This window comes from Heterodontus francisci, chromosome 4 (assembly GCF_036365525.1).
Source record: "Heterodontus francisci isolate sHetFra1 chromosome 4, sHetFra1.hap1, whole genome shotgun sequence".
NCBI classification, from domain to species: domain Eukaryota; kingdom Metazoa; phylum Chordata; class Chondrichthyes; order Heterodontiformes; family Heterodontidae; genus Heterodontus; species Heterodontus francisci.
Window position 1 is genome coordinate 101,142,461 of NC_090374.1, and position 26,968 is coordinate 101,169,428.

Here is a 26,968-nt window from a genome sequence, read left to right on the forward strand (position 1 = left end):
AATGCCTCTTCCAAGTGCACTGTCAGCAAGAGCAATTATTTACCTTACTTTGAGAAAGCCAGTCCCCTCAACTGCAGAAAATTACTGAGGTTAGAAATTAATCATGGATATAAATCTGATTTCATGATTTTCATTTCCCCAACTTCTCTCCTACTTTACCAAAGGCATGACGCTTGCTGGAGTACAGTCCCACTTGAAGCTCAATGTTCATACTTTCCAGCAAGGGCAAATCAAATGCAAAATCTCTAACTGATTTTCCCCTCCCAAGTCCAAGGCAAATTGTAGTGCTCCACGTGTTGCCCCAGCTGAGGTTAATTAACTTAGCAAAGCTTAGGAATTTGGTGATTCTGGTTTAAGCAGTCTTGCACATTCTATTATCTTGCCACAGAACCTTTAATTATGTGGCAGATTTAGTATTTGATAGGTAAACCAAACAAGTGAGACACAACTGCATGAGAAATACCAATAAATGTGCGTGTTTTCCAAAATATATCACTGTGTTTATCCACATCCAACTGCATAGTTGGAAGACTAATAAATTGATGCTGGCTCAGATTTTATAGTCAGCTGCAAAGCAACGGCGCTCACTGTTGACCTCGTAGAAAGCCGCCCACAAAGATCTAACCATCTCTGTGGCGTGCATTTTCCCTTGCCAGGCGTTTGCTTGACTTTGGTACCAAGTCAAGGGGATCTCCAGGCGTCCAGCAACAGTGATCTCATCAAGCAGGATAAACAACCAACCACATTTAAGTATTCCCACTGACAGAAAACCTGGAAGTAAAATGCACTGATTGTCCTCCATTTTTAATTAGAAGTTTTAGGAGAGCGAAATAAATGATTGGGGCATACACACGGGATTAAGACAGAAGCTGAAATATCAAACATCTATAGAATTTTTAAAAATTTTTTTTATCATAATGGAGAAATTTGACATTACAGAAATATTAATTTTTCAGCAACCGTGAGGCTGTTCAGCAGTAATTAATGAACTTAGAATGCTGTTAAAAACCCAGTTACATCTCATTCAATATGGTTATTTTTTTTTTAAAAAAGGGTTTTTACAAAGAGTCTAACAGCATAAAAGGGCACGTTTTCATTAGTTCAGTGATTTCTATTTGATTGCAGTCTGGGAGAGTTTCATCAAGGCACCCTATGGGGAAATCGGAGAATCACGAAACCTCTAGATTTCCACATTTAACTGCACATGTGCTGATTCCAGAAGCTGCTGTCAATTTCAGAGAAGTAATAAATAATGACAGCGAAGGCTGACAGTTTCTCCATCATTATTACTGTAAAATCCGGGCTGTTAACAAGACCCTTTAAACAATTTTGCATAAATAATCAGAGAATTGAACCAAACCTCACCTTGAGAAGGCTGAACAGGTTGAGATGAATGTGCCTTAGTATACAATGCTGATCCAGCTTGTTGTTTGCCAATATCCTGACCAGAATCAGGCATCACTACAAGAAAAAAGGTAATTATCAATTCAATTCAACTGCCCTCCAAATAGCAATTTCTGACAAGCTATAATTAACCGGATATAAGGCATTGGGACAGACCAAATTAGCAACTAAGCAACACAGCAGTCCCCTTGTGAACAACACAACAGACATCTGGTGGCTGTTTCAGATTATGCCTGAACAAAATCAGAGAAATATTACATTCCAGCACTAAGTATTACTCACCATTTTGGATCTTTTTATTCTCCTCTTCCTGCAGACTATTCACCTCATTTTCTGTTGCCTGGTCTCTACTGGGAGGGGAATCACTGCGTTCAGGAGATATGCTTCCAGTATCAATGGTCTTGGGCTTTTGTTCAGGAATGGAAGGCTTAACAGTTTGAGGAGAAACTATTCTCTGCATCACTGGAGACTTGGGTTCAGGTGCCGTTTTAACTGGACTAGATGACTTAAAAAAATTTTGTTTGGTCAACAGCAGAAAAGCCAAATTCCAAATACCCATAATCAGAGATTCATAATCATAATGTACAAACTTAAAATAAGGATACAAAGTTTAGCCCTTAGAACTTCCAATCACCAACATTTAGTAAATGAGATAAATAGAATTACATCACCTCTGAGGAGTTTTAATTCTTGATTAACTGATTAGCACATCAAAAGATTTACAATGCAATCTTTTTTTAAACTTTAAAACAATCCCTGATTATTGCTGTCATCAAGTACCTTCTCTGAATAAAACATATCATGGATATTTCTAGTAAAGCTAAATATTTTACAAAGAGGCATGTTGCAGGATAATTTATGAATCATTTTGTCGTACTCATTGATCGCCCATGGCATGCAGTCAAGATCAATGCAGCCTTTGGAGAAAACAGGGTTCGAGGATGTGAGATAATGGAACTGGAGTGTGTCAGTGTCCTGCAGTCCCCATTTTAATGTCATACAATGCATTCTTCTCATACTTCAATTCTAAACTCCTATCCTCACATTTACACGTTTATAATGCAATGTAAATTACTCATATGTCATGTAAATGCAAATGTCATGCTGAAATTACTCATATCTGCTAGTAGTAGTATGGCAGCACTGCCATTGGTAGGAGGATGCAATTAGTGTCATAGAACCATAGTATCATTTATGGCAGAGAGAGAGGCCATTCGGCCCATCAGGTCCACACTGGCGCTCCGCAGAGCAATCCAGTCAGTCCCATTTCCCCATTCAATCCCCGTAGCCCTGCAAGTTGGTTTCCTTCAAGTGCCCATCCAATTTCCTTTTGAAATCATTGATTGTCGCCGCTTCCACCACCCTTGTGGGCAGCAAGTTCCAGATCATTTCCACTCGCTGCTTTAAAAAGCTCTTACTTACATTACCCCTGCATCTCTTGCCATAAACCTTCAAAATGTGTCCCCTAGTCCTTGTACCATCAGTTAATGGGAACAGTTTTTCCTTGTCTAACTTAATTAAGCCTGTCATAATCTTGTACATCTCTATCAAATCTCCTTTGCTCCAGGGAGATCAACCCCCAGTTTTTCTAACCTAACCTTGTAACCAAAATCCTCCATCACTGGAACCATTCTGGTAAATTTCCTCTGCACCCTCTCAAGGACATTCACATCCTTCCTAAAGTGTGGTGACCAAAACTCGACAATACTCCAGTTGGGGCCCAACCAGAGCTTTATCCACTTTGGTTGTAAAAACAGAAAGGCAGATTAGCTGAATGGTGATAGATTGGGAAAGGGGGAGGTGCAATGAGACCTGGGCGTCCTTGTACACCAGTCGCTGAAAGCAAGCATTCAGCTGCAGCAAGCAATTAGGAAGGAGAATGGTATGTTTGCCTTCATTGCAAGACGATTTAAGTACACGAGCAAGGATGTCTTACTGCAGTTATACAGGGCCTTGGTGAGACCACATCTAGTGTATAGTGTGCAGTTTTGGTCTCCTTATCTGAGGAAGGATGTTCTTGCTATGGAGGGAGTGCAAAGATGATTTACTAGGCTGATTCCTGGGATGGTAGGATTGTCATAAGAGGGGGGATTGGGTCGACTAGGCCGATATTCACGAGAGTGTAGATGAATGAGGGGATCTCATAGAAACTTATAAAATTCTAACAGGACTAGACAGGCTAGATGCAGGGAGGAAGTTCCCGATGGCTGGGGCATCCAGAAACAGGGGTCACAGTCTCAGGATACGGGGTATGCCATTTAGAACTGAGATGAGAAGAAATTTCTTCACTCAGAAGGTAGTGAACTTGTGGAATTCTCTACCACAGAAGGTAGTGGAGGACAAATCATTAAATAAATTCAAGATGATAAATATATTTCTTAATGCCAAAGGGATCAAGAGATATGGGGAAAGAGTGGGAACAGGGAACTGAATTAGACGATCAGCCATGATCTTTTTTGAATGGCGGAGCAGGCCCAAAGGGCCGAATGGCCTACTCCTAGTCCTATTTTCTATGTTTCTATGTTTTAAAAAGCTTCTGCATAACTTCCCTGCTTTTGTACTCAATGCCTCTATTTAGGAAGCCAAAGATCCCATATGCTTTACTAACCACTCAATATGTCCTGCCACCTTCAAAGATCAATACATATGCACCCCCAGGTCCCTCTGTTCCTGTACACTCTTTAGAACTGCGTCATTAAGTCCATATTGCCTCGCCCTATCCCTTCTTCCAAAATGCATTACCTCACATTTGTATGTATTATATTCTATCTGCCACTTGTCTACCCATTCTACCAGCCTATCAATACCCTGTTGCAGACAGTGCGTAGCATCTTCACTACTCCAAGTTTGGTATCATGGGAAAATTTTGAAATTCTGCTCTGTACTCCAAGATCCAAGTCATTTATATATAAGCAACTAAAAAAAAAAGCAGTGGCCCTAGCACTGAACTTTGGGGAACACCTCTGTCGACCATCCTCCAGTCTGAAAAATAACCATTTACCACGACTCGCTGTTTCCTGTCCTTAAGCCAATTTTTTTATCCAATTGGACACTGGCCTTTCTATTCCATGAGCCTCAATTTTGTTAACCAGGCTTTTATGTGGTACTTCATTGAACACTTTATTCAAATCCATACTGACAACATCCACCGCATTCCCTTCATCAACCTTCTGTTACTGCATCCAAAAATTCAGTTAGATTACAAAGAACAAAGAAAATTACAGCACAGGAACAGGTCCTTCGGCCCTCCAAGCCTACGCCGATCTAAATCCTCTATCTAAACCTGTCGCCTATTTTCTAAGGGTCTGTATCTCTTTACTTCCTGCCCATTCATGTATCTGTCTAGATACATCTGAAAAGACGCTATCGTGCCCGCGTCTACCACCTCCGCTGGTAATGCGTTCCATGCACCCACCACCCTCTGCGTAAAGAACTTTCCACGCATATCCCCCCATAACTTTTCCCCTTTCACTTTGAACTCGTGTCCCCTTGTAATTGAATCCCCCACTCTGGGAAAAAGCTTCTTGCTATCCACCCTGTCTATACCTCTCGTGATTTTGTACACCTCAATCAGGTCCCCCCTCAACCTCCGTCTTTCTAATGAAAATAATCCTAATCTACTCAACCTCTCTTCATAGCTAGCGCCCTCCATGCCAGGCAACATCCTGGTGAACCTCCTCTGCACCATCTCCAAAGCATCCACATCCTTTTGGTAATGTGGCGACCAGAACTGCACGCAGTATTCCAAATGTGGCCGAACCAAAGTCTTATACAACTGTAACATGACCTGCCAACTCTTGTACTCAATACCCCGTCCGATGAAGGAAAGCATGCCGTATGCCTTCTTCACCACTCTATTGACCTGCGTTGCCACCTTCAGGGAACAATGGACCTGAACACCCAAATCTCTCTGGACATCAATTTTCCCCAGGACTTTTCCATTTACTGTATAGTTCACTCTTGAATTGGATCTTCCAAAATGCATCACCTCGCATTTGCCCTGATTGAACTCCATCTGCCATTTCTCTGCCCAACTCTCCAGTCTATCTATATTCTGCTGTATTCTCTGACAGTCCCCTTCACTATCTGCTACTCCACCAATCTTAGTGTCGTCTGCAAACTTGCTAATCAGACCACCTATACTTTCTTCCAAATCATTTATGTATATCACAAACAACAGTGGTCCCAGCACAGATCCCTGTGGAACACCACTGGTCACACGTCTCCATTTTGAGAAACTCCCTTCCACTGCTACTCTGTCTCCTGTTGCCCAGCCAGTTCTTTATCCATCTAGCTAGTACACCTTGGACCCCATGCACCTTCACTTTCTCCATCAGCCTACCATGGGGAACCTTATCAAACGCCTTACTGAAGTCCATGTATATGACATCTACAGCCCTTCCCTCATCAATCAACTTAGTCACTTCCTCAAAGAATTCTATTAAGTTGGTAAGACATGACCTTCCCTGCACAAAACCATGTTGCCTATCACTGATAAGCCCATTTTCTTCCAGATGGGAATAGATCCTATCCCTCAGTATCTTCTCCAGCAGCTTCCCTACCACTGACGTCAGGCTCACCGGTCTAGAATTACCAGGATTATCCCGACTTGACCTAGAGTAATCAAACATCTGTTCCTAACCTCAACATCCGTCATGTCCCTCTCCTCGGTGAATACCGATGCAAAGTACTCGTTTAGAATCTCACCCATTTTCTCTGACTCCACGCATAACTTTCCTCCTTTATCCTTGAGTGGGCCAATCCTTTCTCTAGTTACCCTCTTGCTCCTTATATACGAATAAAAGGCTTTGGGATTTTCCTTAACCCTGTTTGCTAAAGATATTTCATGACCCCTTTTAGTCAAGCATGATCTACCTTTCACAAATCTGTGCTGGCTATCCTTAATTAACTCAAACGTCTCCAAGTGCCTGTTGATTTCCCCCCCCGATTGTTGTTTCTAAAACCTTACGCACCACTGATGTTCAACTGAACGGCCTGTAGTTGCTAGGACCGTCCTTACACTCTTTCTTAAATAAGAGGGTCACATTTGCCACCCTCCAATCCTCTAGCACCTCCCCCATATCTAGGGAAGAGTGGAATTTTATGGCAAGCCCTTATGCTATTTCCACCCCCACTTTCTTTAGCAACCTGGGATGCAAGCCATCCGGTCCAGGTGACTTATCTACCCTAAGCATAGCCAGCCTTTCCAGTACCTCCTCGCCTTCAATTTATTTATTTTATTTAGAGATATAGCATTGAAACAGGCCCTTCGGCACACAGAGTCTGTGCCGACCAACAACCACCCATTTATACTAATCCTACATTAACTACTACATCCCCACCATTCTCCTACCACCTACCGACACGAGGGGCAATTTACAATGGCCAATTTCCCTATCTACCTGCAAGTCTTTGGCTGTGCGAGGAAACTGGAGCACCCGGCGGAAACCCACGCGGTCACAGGGAGAACTTGCAAACTCCACACAGGCAGTACCCAGAACTGAACCCGGGTCGCTGGAGCTGTGAGGCTTCGGTGCTAACCACTGCGCCACCCCTAACCACTACCCTATCCATTGCCTCTATCGATATTTTAACAAGTTTTCAAAGATCGTTTCCACTACAAATGTAGAAATAGGAATTTATATAATGAAAAGTTGACCGGAGGGGTATGTAGCTGCAAGACTTATAATCCAGTAAGACAGATGGATAGGTGCATTGGTAACCATTTTATAGATCCTCAATACCTTCCGTAACATATTTACAAACCATATCTGATTCTCCCCACACAATTATTCACAAAAAATAGAATTTTTGCTTTCCTTACAAGTTTACAGTAAATTAAAATTTGATTGGAAGCAATGGAGAAAATTCCAGGATATACTAAATCGAAATAAAGCAATCAGTGACTACCTGAGAATTTATTCCTTCTTTCCTAAGAGTTACTGACACTCCCACAGTAGGGGACAACTCAAGTGGCAGAGGAGGGACCTTGTGCTTTGCTTTGTTCGGTGGCACCAAAGTAAATGCTCCTTCAACTGCTACAGGATGAACTATTTCTTGGTCTCCTTTCAGAAATCCTGCAAACGAGATCTCTGTGCTGCCCAGCGACCTTTCTCCACAGCACAAATGAATCTGAAGTTTAAAAGAAAAGAAACTTCAGTGTCAATGGTTGCATTTAGATTCACCATCCAGAGACATGACTACACATTACATATTTGAAAATTCCATGTTTAAAATATTAGTACCTCAAATAATACCCATCTAGTTTACTCATGTCCTTTAGGGAAAGAAATCAGTAATCCTTACCAGGTCTGGCCTACACGTCACTCCAGAACAACAGAAATGTGGCTGACTCTTAACTATCCACAGAAATGGCCTATAAAGCCATTCATTTGTACCTAACTGCTACAAAGAAGAATAAAATCGGAAAGATGACTTGGCTTCAACCTAGGTATCAGATTTGGAAACAACAAAGGCACACTTAGCCCATTCAATCCTGCAAAGTCCTCCTCACGAACATCTGGGGACTTCTGACAAAATTGGAAGGGCTGTCTACAGAGCAGTCAAACAACAGCCTAACAGTCATATTAACGGTAACATCTTACAGCCAATGTCCCAGACTCCTTCATCACCATCCCTGGGTATGTCCTGTCTCAGTGGCAGGACTGACCTATCAGAGGTGGCAGCATAGTGGAAGACAAATCGAAAGTGAATGGCCCTGGGAGCCCTCAACATTGGCTCCAAATTCCATGAAGTCTCATGGCAGGAGGTCAAACATTGGCAAGGAAACCTCCTACAGATTACCACCTAATGCCGTCCCTCTGATGAATCAGTACTCCATGCTCAACACCACTTGGAAGAAGCACTGAGGTCAGCAAAGTTACAGAATGTACTCTTGGTCTGGAGACTTCAATGTCCATCACCAAGAGTGGCTCGATAGCACCACCACTGGTCAAGCTAGCCGAATCCTGAAGGACTGGGCCACCAGACTGGGTCTGAGGGAGGTAGTGAGAAAAACCCACTTGACCTTGTGCTCACCAACCAACTTGTCACAGAGGAATCTGACAATGACAGCATTGGTAGGAGTGACTAGCAGCACATCCTTGTGAACATGTAGCCCAGTTTTCAATGAGGACTCCCTTCAACATTTTATGTGACACGACCACTGTGCTAAATAGGATAAAACAGGTCTAGTAGCTCAAAACTGGGCATCCATGAAGCACTCGAGCCATCAGCAGCAGAAATGTATTCCACCACAATCTATAACCTCATGGCACAACAAATTCTTCACTCTCCCAATACCATCACACCAGGGGACCAACCCTGGTTCAATGAGCAGCGTGAAAGAATAGGCCAGGAGCAGCACCAGGCATACCTAAAAATGAGGTGCCAACCTGATGAAGCTCCAGCACAAGAGTACATAGATGCAAAATAGTGGAGGCAGCATACTAGAGACAGAGCTAAGCAATCCCACAACCAACAGATCAGAACAAAGCTTTGGCAGTCCTGTCACATCTAATCCTGAATGGTGGTGGACAATTAACTAACAGTAAGGAGGCTCCTTCAACATCTCCATCCTCAATGATGGTGCAGCCCAGCGTGTGAGTGTAAAAGACATGGCTGAAGCATTTGCAACCATCTTCAACCAGAAGTGCCAAGTGGGGGATCCATCTTGGGCTTCTCCCGAAGTCCCCATCACACTAAGATCAAGGCTTAAATTCAACCTCAACTCTGATTTCCCATCCAAACCCATATCCCTTAGTTTCCATAAATCTAGCAATCTAATTGAACATATTCACCAACTGAACATCCTCAGCCCTCTGGGATAGACAATTCCAAAAAATGCAATACTGTGAAGAAAGTTCTCCTCATCTCAGTGCTCAATGATTGACCCTCTATCAAGAGGCTACGCCCCAGAGTTCTAGAATCTCCAGCCAGGAGTCATAGCCTCTCAACATCAAGTTTGAACCCTCTCAATCTTTTATGTTTCAATGAGATCCTCTCATTCTTCTAAACTCCAGAAAGTATAGGCCCATTCTACTGGCCTTGTGCAACAAGATCTAGACAGGCTTGGTCTGATAAGTGGCAATTAACATTCACGCTACAGAAGTGCCAGGCAATGAGCATCTCCAACAAGAAAAAAAAAGAATCTAAACAGCTTCCCTTGACATTCAATGGCATTGCCATTGCTGAATCCCTCACCATCAACATCCTGGGGTTACCACTGACCAGAAACTGAAAGGAACCAGCCACATAAAAACTGTGGCAATAAGAGCAGGTCAGGAGCTGAGTATTCTGAGGCAAGTGGCTCCTCCTGACTCCCCAAAATCTTTCAACCATCTATAAAGCAAAAGTCAGGAGTGTGATGGAATGCTCTCCACTTGCCTGCCTGAATGCAGTTCCAACACTCAAGAAGCTTGACACCATGCAGGAAATATATCTATCAACATACAGAATTTATCGCGATTCCTTTATTGTTGCTGGGTCAAAATTCTGGAATACTCCAGTTTACAGTACTGCGAGAGTAGCTTCACCACATAAACTGCAGCGATTTAAGACAGCAGCTCACCACCACTTTCGCAAGGGCAATTAAGGATGGGCAATAAATGTGGGCCTTGGCAGAGACACCACCTCCTCTGAATTAAAAAAAAACTTCCCTTGTAGTTACATCCCAACAGTAGGAGGCTATTTGACAATTTAATGGGCAACACAGATTTACAAAAATTTAGTCCCCCACAAAACATACCATTCATTTGTTATGAACATTACTTGCTAAAATTGCACAAATAAGGCATTATGAAAATAAAACATTTCACACTAGTTTTTGTCTTGCTGTTTCGATGTTAAATAATTTTGGTAGAAAGTTAGTTAAACAATGGTTTGGGGCAGTTATTTTGCAAGTTGCTAATACCGAAACAGATCTGGATGGTTTCAGGTTCAATCCTCAGTCTAAGCCAAGTTAGCTGGCCTCATTCAGGGTCATAGTGGAAATTATATAATTGCATTCCTTGTCCTTGGGTTATGGTATGAAAGAGAAAAAAACCCCATTCCTGCTCCCAATTGCTAACGAATAAAGCTTTCTGTAAAGTGTTGCATGTGGGGATATCAGGTGAGAAAGGAACAAGTTCAACCATGATGTTGCCAACCAACATGGATTACTTTTGAACAATGGCAACTTCAGTGCAGTACTGGAGATTCAAAGAACAGATGCCAATGACGCAAAACCTTCAAGAAATGAGAGGGAAGATTGGCAATGAAGTTATGTCTTATACATAAAGAAAATCAAGTAAAACGTGGAGAAATCAACAAATGCTTTCTATATGTCGCATCTAGTTTATTTTCTTGAAAACCAGTTACAACTTACTTGTAATTTCAAATGTGACATACAGGAAGACATGAACTAACTTGCAGAATAGGCAAGGGAGTTTCAAAATAGATAACAGTGAGGTGGTGGATTTTGGTAGGAAGAATAAAGAAGTGTTAAGGCCATGCAGTTTGACTGGGTGGTTCCAACTGTTCAACTCCCCACCTGACCACAGCGAGTGTATTGGTATCAAGTGTTTAGCCCCTTGGTGTTTTATTTTTCAAATAAAAAGGCGGTGACGGATTTTCTTGTAAGTTTTAAAAACAAAGTCAAATGTTTATTGATCAATACACCTTAGCCCGAAATTGTCGCAATCTCATATACTCATGCATTCACGTACACGCACATGAGGGAACAGATAGGGAAGGGAAAGAGGTAGGTGGGTTTTAGTGGGGGAGAAGGGTTATGGTAAACCTGTTGAATTCTCTTAAGACTCAAGTTCTGGACAGTCGCAAGCCTGAGATGCTTGTAGATTTCTTTAGATTGAAAGTTCTGTTGAAGATGGAGGGTCACTTCGAGCTCTCTCTGCTGTATAATACAGATGTTGGATTTTTCAGCAGGGCAAGCAAGCGCTTTCTGGCTTGCAGGAATGCGGTCATCAGGTGGGGAGTTGAACAGTTGGAACCACCCACGTTAAACCACATGGCCACAACACTTCTTGACTCCTCCTACCAAAATCCACCACCTCATTGTCATCTATATTGAAACTCACTTGCCTATTCTGCAAGTTCATGAATGTCTTCCTGTATGTCACATTTTAAATTATAAGCAATTGTAACTGGTTTTCAAGTAGCTTCCCCTTTTGGGTCCGTCTCTCTCTCTCTCTCTGGCTGTCTTTGTTTTAAGGTAAAACTATGTCACTTCTCACCTCCTCTGTTAGGAGACATTCTGGTTTCTTTCCTATGGTGATCACACAATGGCTCAGGATGTGGCTACTTCACACCTCCTTTGTTTTGGAAGAAGACATTCACTCTGGAATGTTTTTAAGATATGTGCAAGATGGGTTTCATTAACACTTATTGGCTTTGAAGATTTGTTCTTTGGATACACAAAAGTCTAATCCCCTTTTCCTTCGGTGGCCATTTTGGACTATTGCTCACTTTTTAAAAAAAGGGTTCATATTTTAAAGACAAAACTCGTTTTTCAGAACTTTTCAAAGTTAGTCTGTGAAGGTTGTATCATCTCATTTCTGATGTGCGTGACGGAAGCCACAGACACTTTGGAAAATAGCTTAAATGGGATAGAGGAGAAAGGGATCTAAATGTACACATCCATAAATCAATAAAAGTATCAAAGTAAATTAACATGGCCATAAAAATGCTAACAAAAGCACGGAGATTTATTTCTAGAGGAACAGAATTGAAAAGCAGGAAACATATGTTAAATTTGTATAGAACATACATGTTTGGTTAGATCGTACTTAACTGCATAGCTCTCATCGCCTCATGACAAAAAGAATATAGAGGCATGAGAGAAATTGTGAAAAGTACTTCCATGAATGGAACCAAAATCAAGGGGGTCTAACCATCAGTAAACACTGAAGAGGCCGGGGCACTTTTCTCTGGAAAATAGAGGCCCGAGGGGGAGACCTTTTATATTATCAAGCGGCTTGATAGGGCAGACTTAGAGCAGATGTCTCCACTTATGTGGGTGGGAGTTAAAAATAGGAGTCATCAATATAAGGTAGACACTAATAAATCCAATGGGAAATTCAAGAGAAACCTCTTAACCCAGAGTGTGTTCTGAAAGCGGAATTTTCTGCCACACAGATTTGTGAGGCGAACACAATGCTTTTAAGGGAAAACTATACTTGTGCATGAGGGGAAAAGGAATAGAAGGATAGCCAGGTAGGATTAGATGAAGTAGAATGGGAGGAGACTTCTGTAGAGCATAAAACGACAGCATAATTGAGTTGGACCAAATGGCCGGTTTCTGTGCTATAAATTCCATGTAATTCTTTGTAACCCAAGGTGGCACTTCCAGAATCATACAAGTTAACAGCCAGTTTTTGAGCAGCAACAAGAAATGCATTTATGTAACTTTGTTAACATAAAAGAATATTCTGAAGTGTTTCACAGATCGGCATAAGGATAGAAATGTATGATTGGTCAAAGGGATAGATCAAAGATGCTTTTTTAAAAATAAAAAAGTGGGAGAAGATATCAAGCAGAGACTTAGGGAGGGAATTCCTTTGAGTAAGTCTGTGTGAACTGAAGGCTTTATCATCAGTCGTGGATGAAAGGGAGGGAAAATGAACAAAATCGATGAGAGAAACAGTGCTTTCAGGTGGTCGGGGTGGCTAAGTACTGGCTGGAGGAGATTACAGATAAAGTAGATTGAGACCATGGAGATGCAAATGGAAATTTAAGTATTTTACTTGACAATGTTTGGTTAGCTCCATTAACCAGCACATGAAATTTACCCAAATGACAGGATTAATGTATAATGTATTACAAGTTAATAACATTGACTACTGTACCTTGTGAACAGAAGAATATAATACGAAATCTACCTGGAGACTTGGTTGTGAAGATAAGAACAGCCGGAGAATTTCTAGTCGACTACGAATCCTCACTGAAGCTCGTTCAGGTGCAAAATTAGGGTTCATCAGGTCAATGAAAGGATCATTGGTCACATCATTTCCCAGCAAAGTGTAGTAAAAGAAAAATTCAGGTCTCTCCTCTGGAAGCTTAATTGTACTAGGAATCAACTGGGGAAAAACAAAGTTTATACTACATATTAATTTTTGTGACGACTAGATTTTTTAATTTAAATATCCATATTAATTGAAATTATTAATTATTTTGGAAAGATGTAAAAGTAACAGGATTGTAGTGGTGGGTGATTTTAACTTCCCTTATATTGACTGGGACTCACTTAGTGCTAGGGGCTTGGATGGGGCAGAATTTGTAAGGAGCATCCAGGAGGGCTTCCTGAAACAATATGTAGATAGTCCAACTAGGGATGGGGCCATACTGGACCTGGTATTGGGGAATGAGCCCGGCCAGGTGGTCGAAGTTTCAGTAGGGGAGCATTTCGGGAACAGTGACCATAATTCCATAAGTTTTAAGGTACTTGTGGATAAGGATAAGAGTAGTCCTCGTGTGAAGGTGCTAAATTGGGGGAAGGCTAATTATAACAATATTAGGCAGGAACTGAAGAATTTAGATTGGGGGCAGCTATTTGAGGGTAAATCAACATCTGACGTGGGAGTCTTTCAAATGTCAGTTGATTAGAATCCAGGACCAGCATGTCCCTGTGAGGATGAAGGATAAGTTTGGCAAGTTTCGGGAACCTTGGATAACGCGGGATATTGTGAGCCTCGTCAAAAAGAAAAAAGCATTCGTAAGGTCCGGAAGGCGAGGAACAGACGAATCCCTTGAGGAATATAAAGACAGTAGGAAGGAACTTAAGCAAGAAGTCAGGAGGGCTAAAAGGGGTCATGAAAAGTCATTGGCAAACAGGATTAAAGAAAATCCCAAGGCTTTTTATACGTATATAAAAAGCAAGAGGGTAACCAGGGAAAGGGTTGGCCCACTCAAGGACAGAAAAGGGAATCTATGTGTGGAGCCAGAGGAAAAAAGGACGAGGTACTAAATGAGTACTTTGCATCAGTATTCACCAAGGAGAAGGACTTGGTGGATGATGAGCCTAGCGAAGGGAGTGTAGATAATCTCAGTCACCGCATTATCAAAAAGGAGGTGGTGTTGGGTGTCTTGCAAAGCATTAAGGTAGATAAGTCCCCAGGGCCTGATGGGATCAACCCTAGAATACTGAGGGAGGCAAGGGAAGAAATTGCCGGGGCCTTGAAAGAAATCTTTGCATCCTCATTGGCTACAGGTGAGGTCCCAGAGGACTGGAGAATAGCCAATGTTGTTCCTTTGTTTAAAGAAGGGTAGCAAGGATAATCCAGGAAATTATAGGCCAGTGAGCCTTATGTCAGTGGTAGGGAAATTATTAGAGAGGATTCGTCGGGACAGGATTTACTCCCATTTGGAAACAAACGAACTTATTCGCGAGAGACAGCATGGTTTTGTGAAGGGGAGGTCGTGTCTCACTAATTTGATTGAGTGTTTTGATGAAGTGACGAAGATGATTGATGAAGGAAGGGCAGTGGATGTTATCTATATAGACTTCAGTAAAGCCTTTGACAAGGTCCCTCATGGCAAACTGATACAAAAGGTGAAGTCACATGGGATCAGAGGGGAGCTGGCAAGATGGATACAGAACTGGCTCTGTCATAGAAGACAGGGTAGCAGTGGAAGGGTGCTTTTCAGAATGGAGGGATGTGACTAGTGGTGTTCCGCAGGGATCAGTGCTGGGACCTTTGCTGTTTGTAGTATATATAAATGATTTGGAGGAAAATGTAGCTGGTCTGATTAGTAAGTTTGCGGACGACACAAAGGTTGGTGGAGTTGCGGACAGTGATGAGGATTGTCAGAGGATACAGCAGGATATAGTTCGGTTGGAGACTTGGGCGGAGAAATGGCAGATGGAGTTTAATCCGGACAAATGTGAGGTAATGCATTTTGGAAGGTCTAATGCATGTGGGAGGTATACAGTAAATGGCAGAAACCTTAGGAGTATTGACAGGCAGAGAGATCTGGGCGTACAAGTCCACAGGTCACTGAAAGTGGCAACGCAGGTGGATAAGGTGGTCAAGAAGGCATATGGCATGCTTGCCTTCATCGGTCGGGGCATAGAGTATAAAAATAGGCAAGTCATGCTGCAGCTGTACAGAACTTTAGTTAGGCCACACTTAGAATATTGCGTGCAATTCTGGTCGCCACACTACCAGAAGGATGTGGAGGCTTTGGAGAGGGTACAGAAGAGGTTTACCAGGATGTTGCCTGGTCTGGAGGGCATTAGCTATGAGGAGAGGTTGGATAAACTCGGATTGTTTTCACTGGAACGACGGAGGTGGAGGCGTGACATGATGGAGGTTTACAAAGTTATAAGCGGCATGGACAGAGTGGATAGTCAGAAGCTTTTTCCCAGCGTGGAAGAGTCAGTTACTAGGGGACATAGGTTTAAGGTGAGAGGGGCAAAGTTTAGAGGGGATGTGCGAGGCAAGTTCTTTACACAGAGGGTGGCGAGTGCCTGGAACGTTGCCGGGGGAGGTGGTGGAAGCAGGTACCATAGAGACGTTTAAGAGGCATCTTGACAAATACATGAATAGGATGGGAATAGAGGGATACGGACCCTGGAAGTGCAGAAGGTTTTAGTTTAGGCAGGCATCAAGATCGGCGCAGGCTTGGAGGGCCGAATGGCCTGTTCCTGTGCTGTACTGTTCTTTGTTCTTTGAAAAATTACCAAACTTTTGGTGCACATTTAGTAGCAGCAGGATGAAAATTTTAACTGTAAAAAATCAATTATAAGCAGCAATCCCCTCAAATATATCAGTGAAATGTATCATTTTAAGACTCATTCATTGTTCCACTGTGAACTTTTGAAAGAACTTCCTTATACTTTGCTGGAAGGGTAATATTCAATTTATGGAATTGATGAAAGCACCATCCCAACTCATCCATCAAATAGAGAAGTGGTAAGTTTTTTCACATCAGAGAAGAAGCTGCCTCAACTCACATGCAAGATAGGCACATCAGCTATTTGGCTGTCTATGTCAAATGTCAAATTTTGGTTCAAAATATATCAGTGAGTTATATGTTGAAGTTCTAAGCGATAGACGATTTAAACAAACTTATTCTGAAGACTTCGTGAACGATTTCTTTACATTCTCGAACTGGCAGGATGAAGCACATGTTTCAACGGTATTGCTACCTGATTTACATCACTGCTAACTTGAGACTAGTATTTTCACCAACCTGTTCCAACTGTGTTGCAAATGCAATGGTCACTGAAAGCACAAAGAAATCATTGCAGTATTCTGCAGGCCCAATCTGATAATAGCTTTCTTGCTCATTCAAAATCGCTGTCAGTGTCTTTGGGTCCAATTCCAGAAGGGGACATGGTGCAGTTTCTATCACTATGCAATATAAAAACAGTTTAAGACGGGATTTTCATTTTAGGCTGCAGCATTATGACCTTAAATCTACTGGATTTGTTCATCAGCAACAATTTTGAAGAAAATAAAATGAGTATTTTATACTGATTTTAAATAACAGACTTTACATTGAGAAGTGGTTCCTCTACCATTACAATTGCATTCTTCAAATCACCTCAAAAACTTTAAATAAACAAATAAAATGAGTCCAAAAGCAAACACAAGTTGAAAAAAATCTTAAGGATAAACAACTGAAACATCATAATCTGTCTTTTCTTCAGACCCTGATGAAACAGCTCTGTATTTCTAACATTTTTACACTGACATATACAGTATACAAGCTGTGCTTCTTTCTACAGCATGTGTAGTTGCAAAATAACAGAAAGGGTGTTAAACAGCAATGCCATCAAAATACTAGACTTGGGAGAGTAGAATTTGAAGTTGTCTATGGGAAAGAAGTTGGGGGAAGACCGTAGTTGTTTGACTAGAATTTTCTGAGGAAGACTTGCAAGAAAAAATAAATTTTACAAAACATAATTCTTACAGAAGCACAATTATTATTGAATCACATGGTTAGTTATTTCAGGTAAACAATTTCTTAAACATCAGTGAAGATATACAAGCAAAATGAACAAAAACAAGTTTTAGTTCAGTCTTATGAAGGAACATATAGAAGAGGTTAACTTATGGCTGACTTTTCAGGTGTTATCTGGAACTTAGTGACGGTGCGGTTCTTGAGCAAACTGTCATAGGGAATGACAAGGTATCAGAGGTTTTGGAAGGCTTAAAAGTGGACAAATCTCCAGGTCCGGACGATTTGTGTCCCAGGATGCTGTGGGAGGTGATTGCAGGGGCTCTGACCCTAATTTTTAATTCCTCTCTGGCCACGGGGGAGGTGCCAGAGGACTGGAGAACAGCTAATGTGGTCCCACTATTTAAGAAAGGTTGTAGAGATAAGCCAGGGAACTACAGACCAGTGAGTCTCACATCAGTGGTAGGGAAACTATTGAAGAAAATTCTGAAGGAGAGAATCTATCTCCACTTGGAGAGGCAAAATTTGATTCGGAATAGTTAGCATGGCTTTGTCAGAGGGAGGTCATGCCTAACAAATTTGATTGAATTTTTTGAGCATGTGACCAGGTGTGTAGATGAGGGTAGTGCAGTTGATGTAGTTTACATGGATTTCAGCAAAGCCTTTGACAAGGTCCCACATGGGAGACTTATCAAGAAAGCAAATGCACATGGGATACAGGGTAACTTGATAAGGTGGATTCAAAATTGGCTTAGCTGTAGGAGACAGAGAGTGATGACAGACGGCTGTTTTAGTGACTGGAAGCCAGTGTCCAGTGGCGTACCACAGGGATCTGTGCTGGGTCCCCTATTGTTTGTCATTTATATAAATGACATAGATGACTATGTGGGGGGTAGGATCAGTAAGTTCACAGATGACGCAAAGATTGGCCGAGTGGTTAACAGTGAGGTGGAATGGCTTAGGTTACAGGAAGATATAGATGGGATGGTCAAATGGGCAGAAAACTGGCAGATGGAATTTAATGCTGAAAAGTGTGAGGTGATACACTTTGGAAGGAGTAATGTGACACGGAAGTATTCAAATGAATGGCCTGACACTGGGAAGTTCCGAGGAACAAAGGGACCTTGGCGTTTTTGTCCATAGATCTCTGCAGGCAGAAGGGCAGGTTAATAGGGTGGTGAAAAAGGCATATGGGACACTTGCCTTTATCAATCGAGGGATAGATTACAAAAGCAGGGAGGTCATGTTGGAGTCGTACAGAACTTGGGCAAGGCCACAGCTGGAGTACTGTGTGCAATTCTGGTCGTCACATTATAGGAAGGATGTGATTGCTTTGGAGGGGGTGCACAGACGATACACCAGGATGTTGCCTGGGATGGAACATTTAAGCTATGAAGAGAGGTTGGATAGGCTTGGGTTGTTTTCACTGCAGCAGACAAGACTGAGGGGTGACCTGATCGAGGTGTGCAAGATTATGAGGAGCATGGACAGGGTGGATAGGGAGCAGCTGTTCCCCTTAGTTGAGGGGTCACAAGTTTAAGTTGAGGGGTGGGAGGTTTAAGGGGGATTTGAGGAAGAACTTTTTACCCAGAGGGTGGTGAAAGTCTGGAATGCCCTGGCTGGGAAGGTGGTAGAGGCAGGTTGCCTCACATCCTTTAAAAAGTACCTGGATGAGCACTTGGCACGTCATAACATTCAAGGCTATGGGCCAAGTGCTGGCAAATGGGATTAGGTAGACAGGTCAGGTGTCTTTAATGCATCGGTGCAGACTCGATGGGCCGAAGGGCCTCTTCTGCACTGCATTATTCTGTGATTCTGTAATGAAAAAAGGACAAATTTCATCTGATTTCAGCTATAATACCAACATTGAAGATTCTAATAGATATAAATGTGATACATAAACCCTCCGGATATATTTGTCCAGATCAATAGAAACAAAACAAGAATGACTGAATTTTCTCTGAAATAGTTGTCATCAAAATTCAAGTTTATATGATAGGCACAACTTATGACTCCTCTAGCTCAATAAGAGAATTATCTCTAGTGATGTAAACTGCCGACTTTAGGAAGACCCTTAAAACAAAACATCAGACTAATTCAATCATCTACAATTCTGCAGGCTTGCCAGCTGAAACAGCTTTTCAAATGAAAGTCATAAATTGATTTATTTGTTGTAATTGGTCTAAGTGATTGAAAGAATCTTAAAATTGTACTAAATGTTGAACATCATTTACCCAAGGTGGAGAAGATTTTGGGAAGACGTTTGCAGGTTTTGAAGAAATAGAATAATGATCTCAATCAGGAAGATGATGGAAGCAGTAATAGAAACCAAGTGAAATATTCAATACTCTAGCTAATCTGTTACCACACAACAGGACATACCTCTCGTAATAAAAAAAATCTGTTGGAAGCTTAACCTGATCTGGATCCTCTGAGTTGGGTTAAATCTAACTAATGCCACATAGAAATATAGTAGGCCATTCGGCCCTTCGAGCCTGTTCTGACATTCAATACAATCATGGCTGATCATCCAAACTCAGTAACCGGTACCCGCTTTCTCCCTGTATCCCTTGATCCCATTAGCCCTAAGAACTATATCTAACTCTTTCTTGAATATATTTAATGATTTGGCATCAACTGCTTTCTGTGGTACAGAATTCCACAGGTCCACCACTCTCTGGGTGAAGAAATCTCCCCTCATCTCAGTCCTAAATGGCTTACCCCTCATCCTTAGACTGTGACCCCTGGTCCTGGACTCCCCTGCCATTGGCAACATCTTTCCTACATCTGGTCTGTCCAGTTATGTTAGAATTTTATAGGTTTCTATGAGATCTCCTCTCATTCTTCTAAACTCTAGCAAATACAAGCCTAACCGACCCAATCTCTCTTCATACTTCAGTCTTGCCATCCCAGGAATCAGTCTGGTGAACCTTCGCTACACTCCCTCCATAGCAAGAACATCCATCCTCAGATAAGGAGACCAAAACTGCAGATGTGGTCTCACCAAGGCCTTGTATAATTGCAGCAAGACATCCTTGCTCCTTTACTCGAATCCTCTCGCTATGAAGGCCAACATACCATTTGCCTTCTTAACTGCCGGCTGCACCTGCATGTTTACTTTCAGTGACTGGTGCACAAGGACACCCAGGTCTCGCTGCACCTCCTCCTTTCGCAATCTATCGCCTTCAGATAACAATTGGCCTTTCTGTTTTTGCCAAAGTGGATAACCTCACATTTATCCACATTATACTGCATCTGCCATGTATTTGCCCACTCACTCAACCTGTCCAAATCACACTGGAGCTTCTCTGCATCCTCCTCACAGCTCACAATCCCACCCAGCTTTGTGTCGTCTGCAAACTTGGGTATATTACATTTAATTCCCTCATCTACATCATTAGTATATATTGTGAATAGCTGGGGTCCTCGCACCGATCCCTGCAGTACCCCACTAGTCACTACCTGCCACTCGGAAAAAGACCCGTTTATTCCTACTCTTTGTTTCCTGTTTGCCAACTAGTTCTCGATCCAAGTCAGTACCTTACCCCCAAACCCATGAGCTTTAATGTTGCACGCTAACCTCTTATGTGGGACCTTATCGAAAGCCTTCTGAAAGTCCAAATAAGGTTCTCCCTTACCTATTTTACTAGTTACATCCCCCAAAAATTCCAGTAGATTTGCCAAGCATGATTTCCATTCCGTAAATCCATGTTGACTTTTTATTTATTTAGAGATACAGCACTGAAACAGGCCCTTCGGCCCACCGAGTCTGTGCCGACCATCAACCACCCTTTTATATTAATCCTACACTAATCCCATATTCCTACCACATCCCCATCTGTCCCTATATTCCCCTACCACCTACCTATACTAGGGGCAATTTATAATGGCCAATTTACCTATCAACCTGCAAGTCTTTGGCTGTGGGAGGAAACCGGAGCACCCGGCGAAAACCCACGCGGTCACAGGGAGAACTTGCAAACTCCGCACAGGCAGTACCCAGAACTGAACCCGGGTCGCTGGAGCTGTGAGGCTGCAGTGCTAACCACTGCACCGCCCGGACTTTATCCGATCCTGTCATTGTGCTCTCTATCACATCTTTGATAATGGACTCTAGTATTTTCCCCACTACTGATGTCAGGCTAACCAGTCTATAATTCCCCATTTTCTCTCTACCTCCTTTTTTTAAATAGTGGGGTTACATTAGCTACCTTCCAATCTGTTGGAACTGTTCCAGAGTCCATAGAATTTTGAAAAATGACCAGCAATGCATCTACTATTTCTAGGGCCACTTCCTTAAGTACTCTGGGATGTAGATTATCAGGCCCTGGGGATTTATTGACCTTCAATCCCATCAATTTTCCTAACACCATGTGACTGCTAATACTGATTCCATACAGTTCCTCCTTCTCACTGGACCCTATGTTGCCCAACATTTCTGGGAAGTAATTTGTGTCCTCCTTTGTGAAGACAGAACCAAAGCATGTATTTAATTGGTCCGCCATTTCTTTGTTCCCCATTATAAATTCCCTCGTTTCTGACTGTAAGGGACCCACATTTATCTGAACGAATTTTTTTCTCTTCAAATATCTAAACAAGCTTTTACAGTCAGTTTTTATGTTCTCTGCAAGCTTACTCTCATTTTCTATTTTCCCTTTTGTCCTCCTTTGCTGAATTCTAAACTGCTCCCAATCCTCAGGTTTATTACTTGTTCTGGCCATTTTATATTTCTCCTCCTTGGATCTAATACTATTCCTAATTTAAAATCAAAATACTGCAGATGCTGGAAATCTGAAATAACAAGAAATGCCGGAAACACTCAGCAGGTCTGGCAGCATCTGTGGAGAGAGAAGCAGAGTTAACGTTTCAGGTCAGTGACCCTTCTTCCCTAATTTCTTTGGTAAGCCACGGTTGAGCTACCCTTCCTGTCTTATTTTTGCGCTGGACAGAAATGAACAGTTGTTGTACCTCATACCTTCATTGTTTCCTTTATTTAGATTCAGGTCTCTAGTCTCGGAATCAAGTCTCTCACTCTCCAACTTAATGAAGAATTCTATCAAGTTATGGTCGCTCCTCCCCAAGGTACCCTGCACAACAAGATTGTTAACTAATCCTTTCTCACTACACAATACCCAGTCTAGGATGGCCTGTTCTCTAGTTGGTTCCTTAACGTATTCGTCCAAAAAAACCATCATGTACGCACTCCAAGAATTCCTCCTCTACAGTATTATTGCTAATTTGGTTTGCCCAATCTAGATGTAGATTAAATTCACCCATAATTACAGTTACACCCTTACTGCATGCATCTCTAATTTCTTGTTTTATTTATTTTTTATTTTATTTATTTAGAGATACAGCATTGAAACAGGCCCTTCGGCCCACCGAGTCTGTGCCAACCAAGAATCACCCATTTATACTAATCTTACATTAATCCCATATTCACTACCATATCCACACCATTCTCCTATCACCAGGGGCAATTTACAATGGCCAATTTACCTAACAACCTGCAAGACTTTGGCTGTGGGAGGAAACCAGAGCACCCGGCGGAAACCCACGCGGTCACAGGGAGAACTTGCAAACTCCGCACAGGCAGTACCCAGAACTGAACCCGGGTCACTGGAGCTGTGAGGCTGCGGTGCTAACCACTGTGCCACCCAATAAATGCTATCCTCATCACCACTGTTGTTTGGGGGTCTATATACAACCCGCACCAACATTTTCTGCCCCTAGGGGTTTCTTAGCTCCACCATACAGATTCCACATCAGGATTCTCTGAGCCAATATCCTTCCTCACTATTATATTGATTTTCTCTTTTACTAACAACGCTGCTCCACCCCCTTTCCCTTTTTGCCAGTCTTCCCTAAATATTGAATACCCCTGGATGTTCAGTACTCCACGCATTGAGACACAATGCCTTTAGGCTTGTCTTTTTAACATCGTTAGTCATCTTAGCATTATTTCGCACTATGGCCCTACTTGTTTCTTGCCCTCGATTTCTATGCCTTCCACTTTTGCCTTTTTGTTTTCTATCTTTTGTTTCCTCCTCCTCAGTCTCCCCGCTCAGGTTCCCATCCCCCTGCCATTCTCGTTTAAATCCTCCCCAACAGCACTGGCAGACACCCCTGCGAGAACATCGGTTCCAGTCCTGCCTGGGTGTAACCTGTCCTGCTTGTACAGGTCCCACCTTCCCCAGAACCGGTCGCGATGTCCCAGGAATCTAAATCCCTCCGTCCTGCACCATTCCTCCAGCCACGCATTCATCTGGTCTATTCTCCTGTTCCTATACTCACAAACACGTGGCACAGGAAGTAATCCTGAGATTACTACCTTTGAGGTTCTGCTTTTTAATTTAGCTCCTAACTCCTTAAATTCATCTTGCAAGACCTCATCCCTTTTTCTACCTATGTCGTTGGTACTGACATGTACCATGACCACTGGCTGTTCACCCTCCCCCTTCAGAATGTCCTGCAGCCGCTCCGAGACATCCCTGACCCTAGCACCAGGGAAGCAATATACCATCCTGGAGTCTCGTTTGCGGCCACAGAAATGCCTGTTTGTTCCCCTTACAATTGAATCCCCTATCACTATGGCTCTCCCAGTCTTCCCGCCCCCCCACCCCGCCCTCCAGCTGTGCAGCAGAGCCATCCGTGGTGCCACAATATGGTACAATTCAGATCCTGTTGATGCTATCAGTTAATTTTATGGTGATCATTGACACCGAACCTGATGCAGAAGTATAATACATCAGCTTTTTCAAAAATGCGTTCTTGGGATACAAGTGTCGCTGACAAGGTCCGCTTTTATTGCCCATCTTCAAATGCCCTTCAGCAGATAGTGCGGAGTCAACTACAACTGAGTGGCCTGCTAGGCCATTTCAGAGGGCAGTAAAGAGTCAACTACATTGTGCCATGGCCTTGAGCTCTTTCAAGCATGGTAAAGTTAGTTATACACCTTTGGAATACCACATTATACTTAGTACTTACTGTAACTTTGAGTTGATGTAGGGTTCCCAACTGTTACCTAGCCAAAACGATATTACATATAAAACCAAATATATAAATGATTGAGTCAGATCCAATTCTTCCTGTGGGAATTCCAATACACTCTTCCAATGCATTAAATAACTAACAACTTAACAAAAATAACCATGATTTCCCACCCAATTCCCTGCCCCCAACAAATTTTAGAAACTGCAACTAAAATCTTAAACTATTCATTATCCTATAGTTTCACCTATAACTCACATGTACACAAATATCCAGATCAGCAAAACCATTGAATTTGGATAAGGTTTCAAAAATTAGCATCTTAATCTATTTAATATAGACAGCTGTTGTGGATAATGAAATCATTTTAGACCACTGACAATAGTCTTCATCTGCCCGTTAAAACATTCTTTTATCCGTGACCACAAAAGCAGATTTGCAAAATGCAAAAAATGAACCTCTCTTCTCTCCCCAAGAAAATGGTATTCACTCTGAACTGTGAAAAACAGCAGAGAAAGTAACTATCCTACCGCAGTCCTAGAAGCCCATCACCCAGTGAAAGCTTTGCATCCCAACCAATTGATGTCTTTTTTCCAATGGAAAGCAATGAAGCCATTGCCCTTGCCAACACTTGCTTCCCAGAATGCCTTACAAGAGAATTGCACTTCACCAATTTTGACTGCAGTATAAATGCAAACAGTTTTTGATAAATGCAAAGACTTAAAAAGAAAAGGCAGCAGAAGAAAGGAGAGAAAAATAAACAATGAGTAGAGCTGGTTTGCATTTGGACAAAACTTGGGACAAAACAATCAAGATACCTTGTTGATTTGCTCATACGGCACAGTAAAGACAATCAGAAAACAATCTCTATGCAAACATTCATATTAAATGTGGTAAAAGGCTTTGAACACTGAATAATTCTCAAGGAGATATGATACATTTTAAAAGACAGCCTTTCTTCCTGAAAAGGACATATTTAAAAATTATTCCAACTTCAAAAGCTGCTTTTCACAAAGATACACAGAGCACTGACCTGAATGGTGGCAGGTTGCAGCAGTGGTGACAGCAGAAATAATTAAAGCTGGAAATAAGACCCAACTTTTGTCCATGGACCCGAGTGGTAGCAAGGGGAGGATCGGTGGCAGCGTATATTCAGCGAAAAAAAAATCAAGAAGTGATGCCACAGGATGGTTAGTGATTATTACCATTGCCTGTTTTTTCTCCAAGTTAAGACAGTGGATTAAACTAATAAATTTAGTAAGTGGTCTAATAAGATTTTACATTTGGTAAGTTTTAAATAGGTTTAAGTCTATGTAACATCTTTAGTAGTATATCTGGTATTTGTTTTTGGATAGTAATCCAATAAATAGAGGAATCGCAGGGCAAAGTTCCATTGGATGCACATCTTGTGCCATGTGGGAACTCAAGAAGATTTCTGTGTCCTGAAACACAACATGTACAGGAAGTGTTGTCAGCTGCAGAAGCTCGAGCTCCAGGTTTCGGAGCTTGAGCAGCAGCCGTCATCACTGCACTGCATCCACAAGGCTAAGGGTTATGTCGATAGCATGTTTTTGGAGCTGGTCATCCCCACAGCTTAAGAGTGTGCAGGCGGAGAGAGAATGGACAGTCAAGGAGGACCAGGCAAGTAATGCAGAAGTCCCGAGTGCATCTCGTTCTCTGGACGTGGTTGGTTCTAAATAGTGAAGGCGATGAGTCAATTGGGAAGAAGGGAAATAGAAAAGCAAATATGTAAACAAATTTGCAGACAAGTGCAGAAACAATAGGGTAGTAACAGGGGATTTCAACTACCTGAATATTAACTGGGATAAATTCAGTGTAAAATGTGTAGAGGGCACAGAATTTTTGAAATGTATTCAAGACATTTTTTAGCCTGTACTTAGCAAGCCCATCGAGAACAGACAGTTCTGGACTTAGTTTTAGGAAATGAAGCTGGGCAGGTGGAAGGGGTATCAGTGGGAGAGCATTTTGGTGGTAGAGATCATAATTCCATAGATATGAAAATGAAGATATAGACTGAAAGTATTAAATTGGACAAAGGACAATTTTACAATGCCAAGATGACTGGCAACAGCTGTTTGAAAGTAAATTAGTTTCAGAGCAGTTGGAGGCATTCAAGGAGGAGCGAAAAAGAGGGTTCAGAACAAAAATGTTCCCACAAAGATAAAGGGTGGGACTCCCAAAGCTAGAGGATAACCAAGCAAAGAGTACAGCCAAGTGGAGGCCTAAAAGGTAGCTTGTGTGTGGAGGTACAAGACATGGGCATGGTTCTTAATGATTACTTTGCATCTGTTTCCATAAAAGAGGGGGACAAAGCAGTTAAGGAGCAATGCGAAATATTGGATGGAATAATAAATAGTGACAGAAGAAATATTAAGAGGCTCGCAGCCTTGAAACTGGATAAATCACCAGGCCCAGATGAAATGTATCCCAGAAAGAGTCAGCATGGATTTAAGGTGATGTCTAACTAACTCGATGGAATTTAAAAAGGCAACAAGGAGAGTTGACAAGGGTAGTGTATTGGATGTTGTCTGCATGAATTTCAGCAAGGCTTTGACAAGGACCCACATAGCAAACTGGTCAGAAAATTAAAAGCTCATGAGATCCAAGGAAAGTGGAAAGTTGGATTCAAAATTGGCCCGACGGGTGCTTTTGT

The 26,968-nt window shown here is 42.1% G+C and overlaps 1 protein-coding gene across 3 annotated transcripts in view; it reads right to left on the reverse strand.

Moving 5' to 3' along the window:
• Window positions 1-26,968, reverse strand: part of cep120 (centrosomal protein 120) — a 130,156-nt gene that overhangs the window by 90,889 nt on the left and 12,299 nt on the right. For all 3 annotated transcript variants that reach the window (XM_068029921.1, XM_068029922.1, XM_068029920.1), the window contains 5 exons: window positions 16,594-16,754; window positions 13,281-13,478; window positions 7,315-7,536; window positions 1,687-1,909; window positions 1,366-1,461 (listed from right to left, as the gene is read on the reverse strand). In XM_068029921.1, coding sequence (XP_067886022.1) covers window positions 1,366-1,461; window positions 1,687-1,909; window positions 7,315-7,536; window positions 13,281-13,478; window positions 16,594-16,754 — 900 coding nt within the window. The remainder of the gene's footprint in view (window positions 1-1,365; window positions 1,462-1,686; window positions 1,910-7,314; window positions 7,537-13,280; window positions 13,479-16,593; window positions 16,755-26,968) is intronic.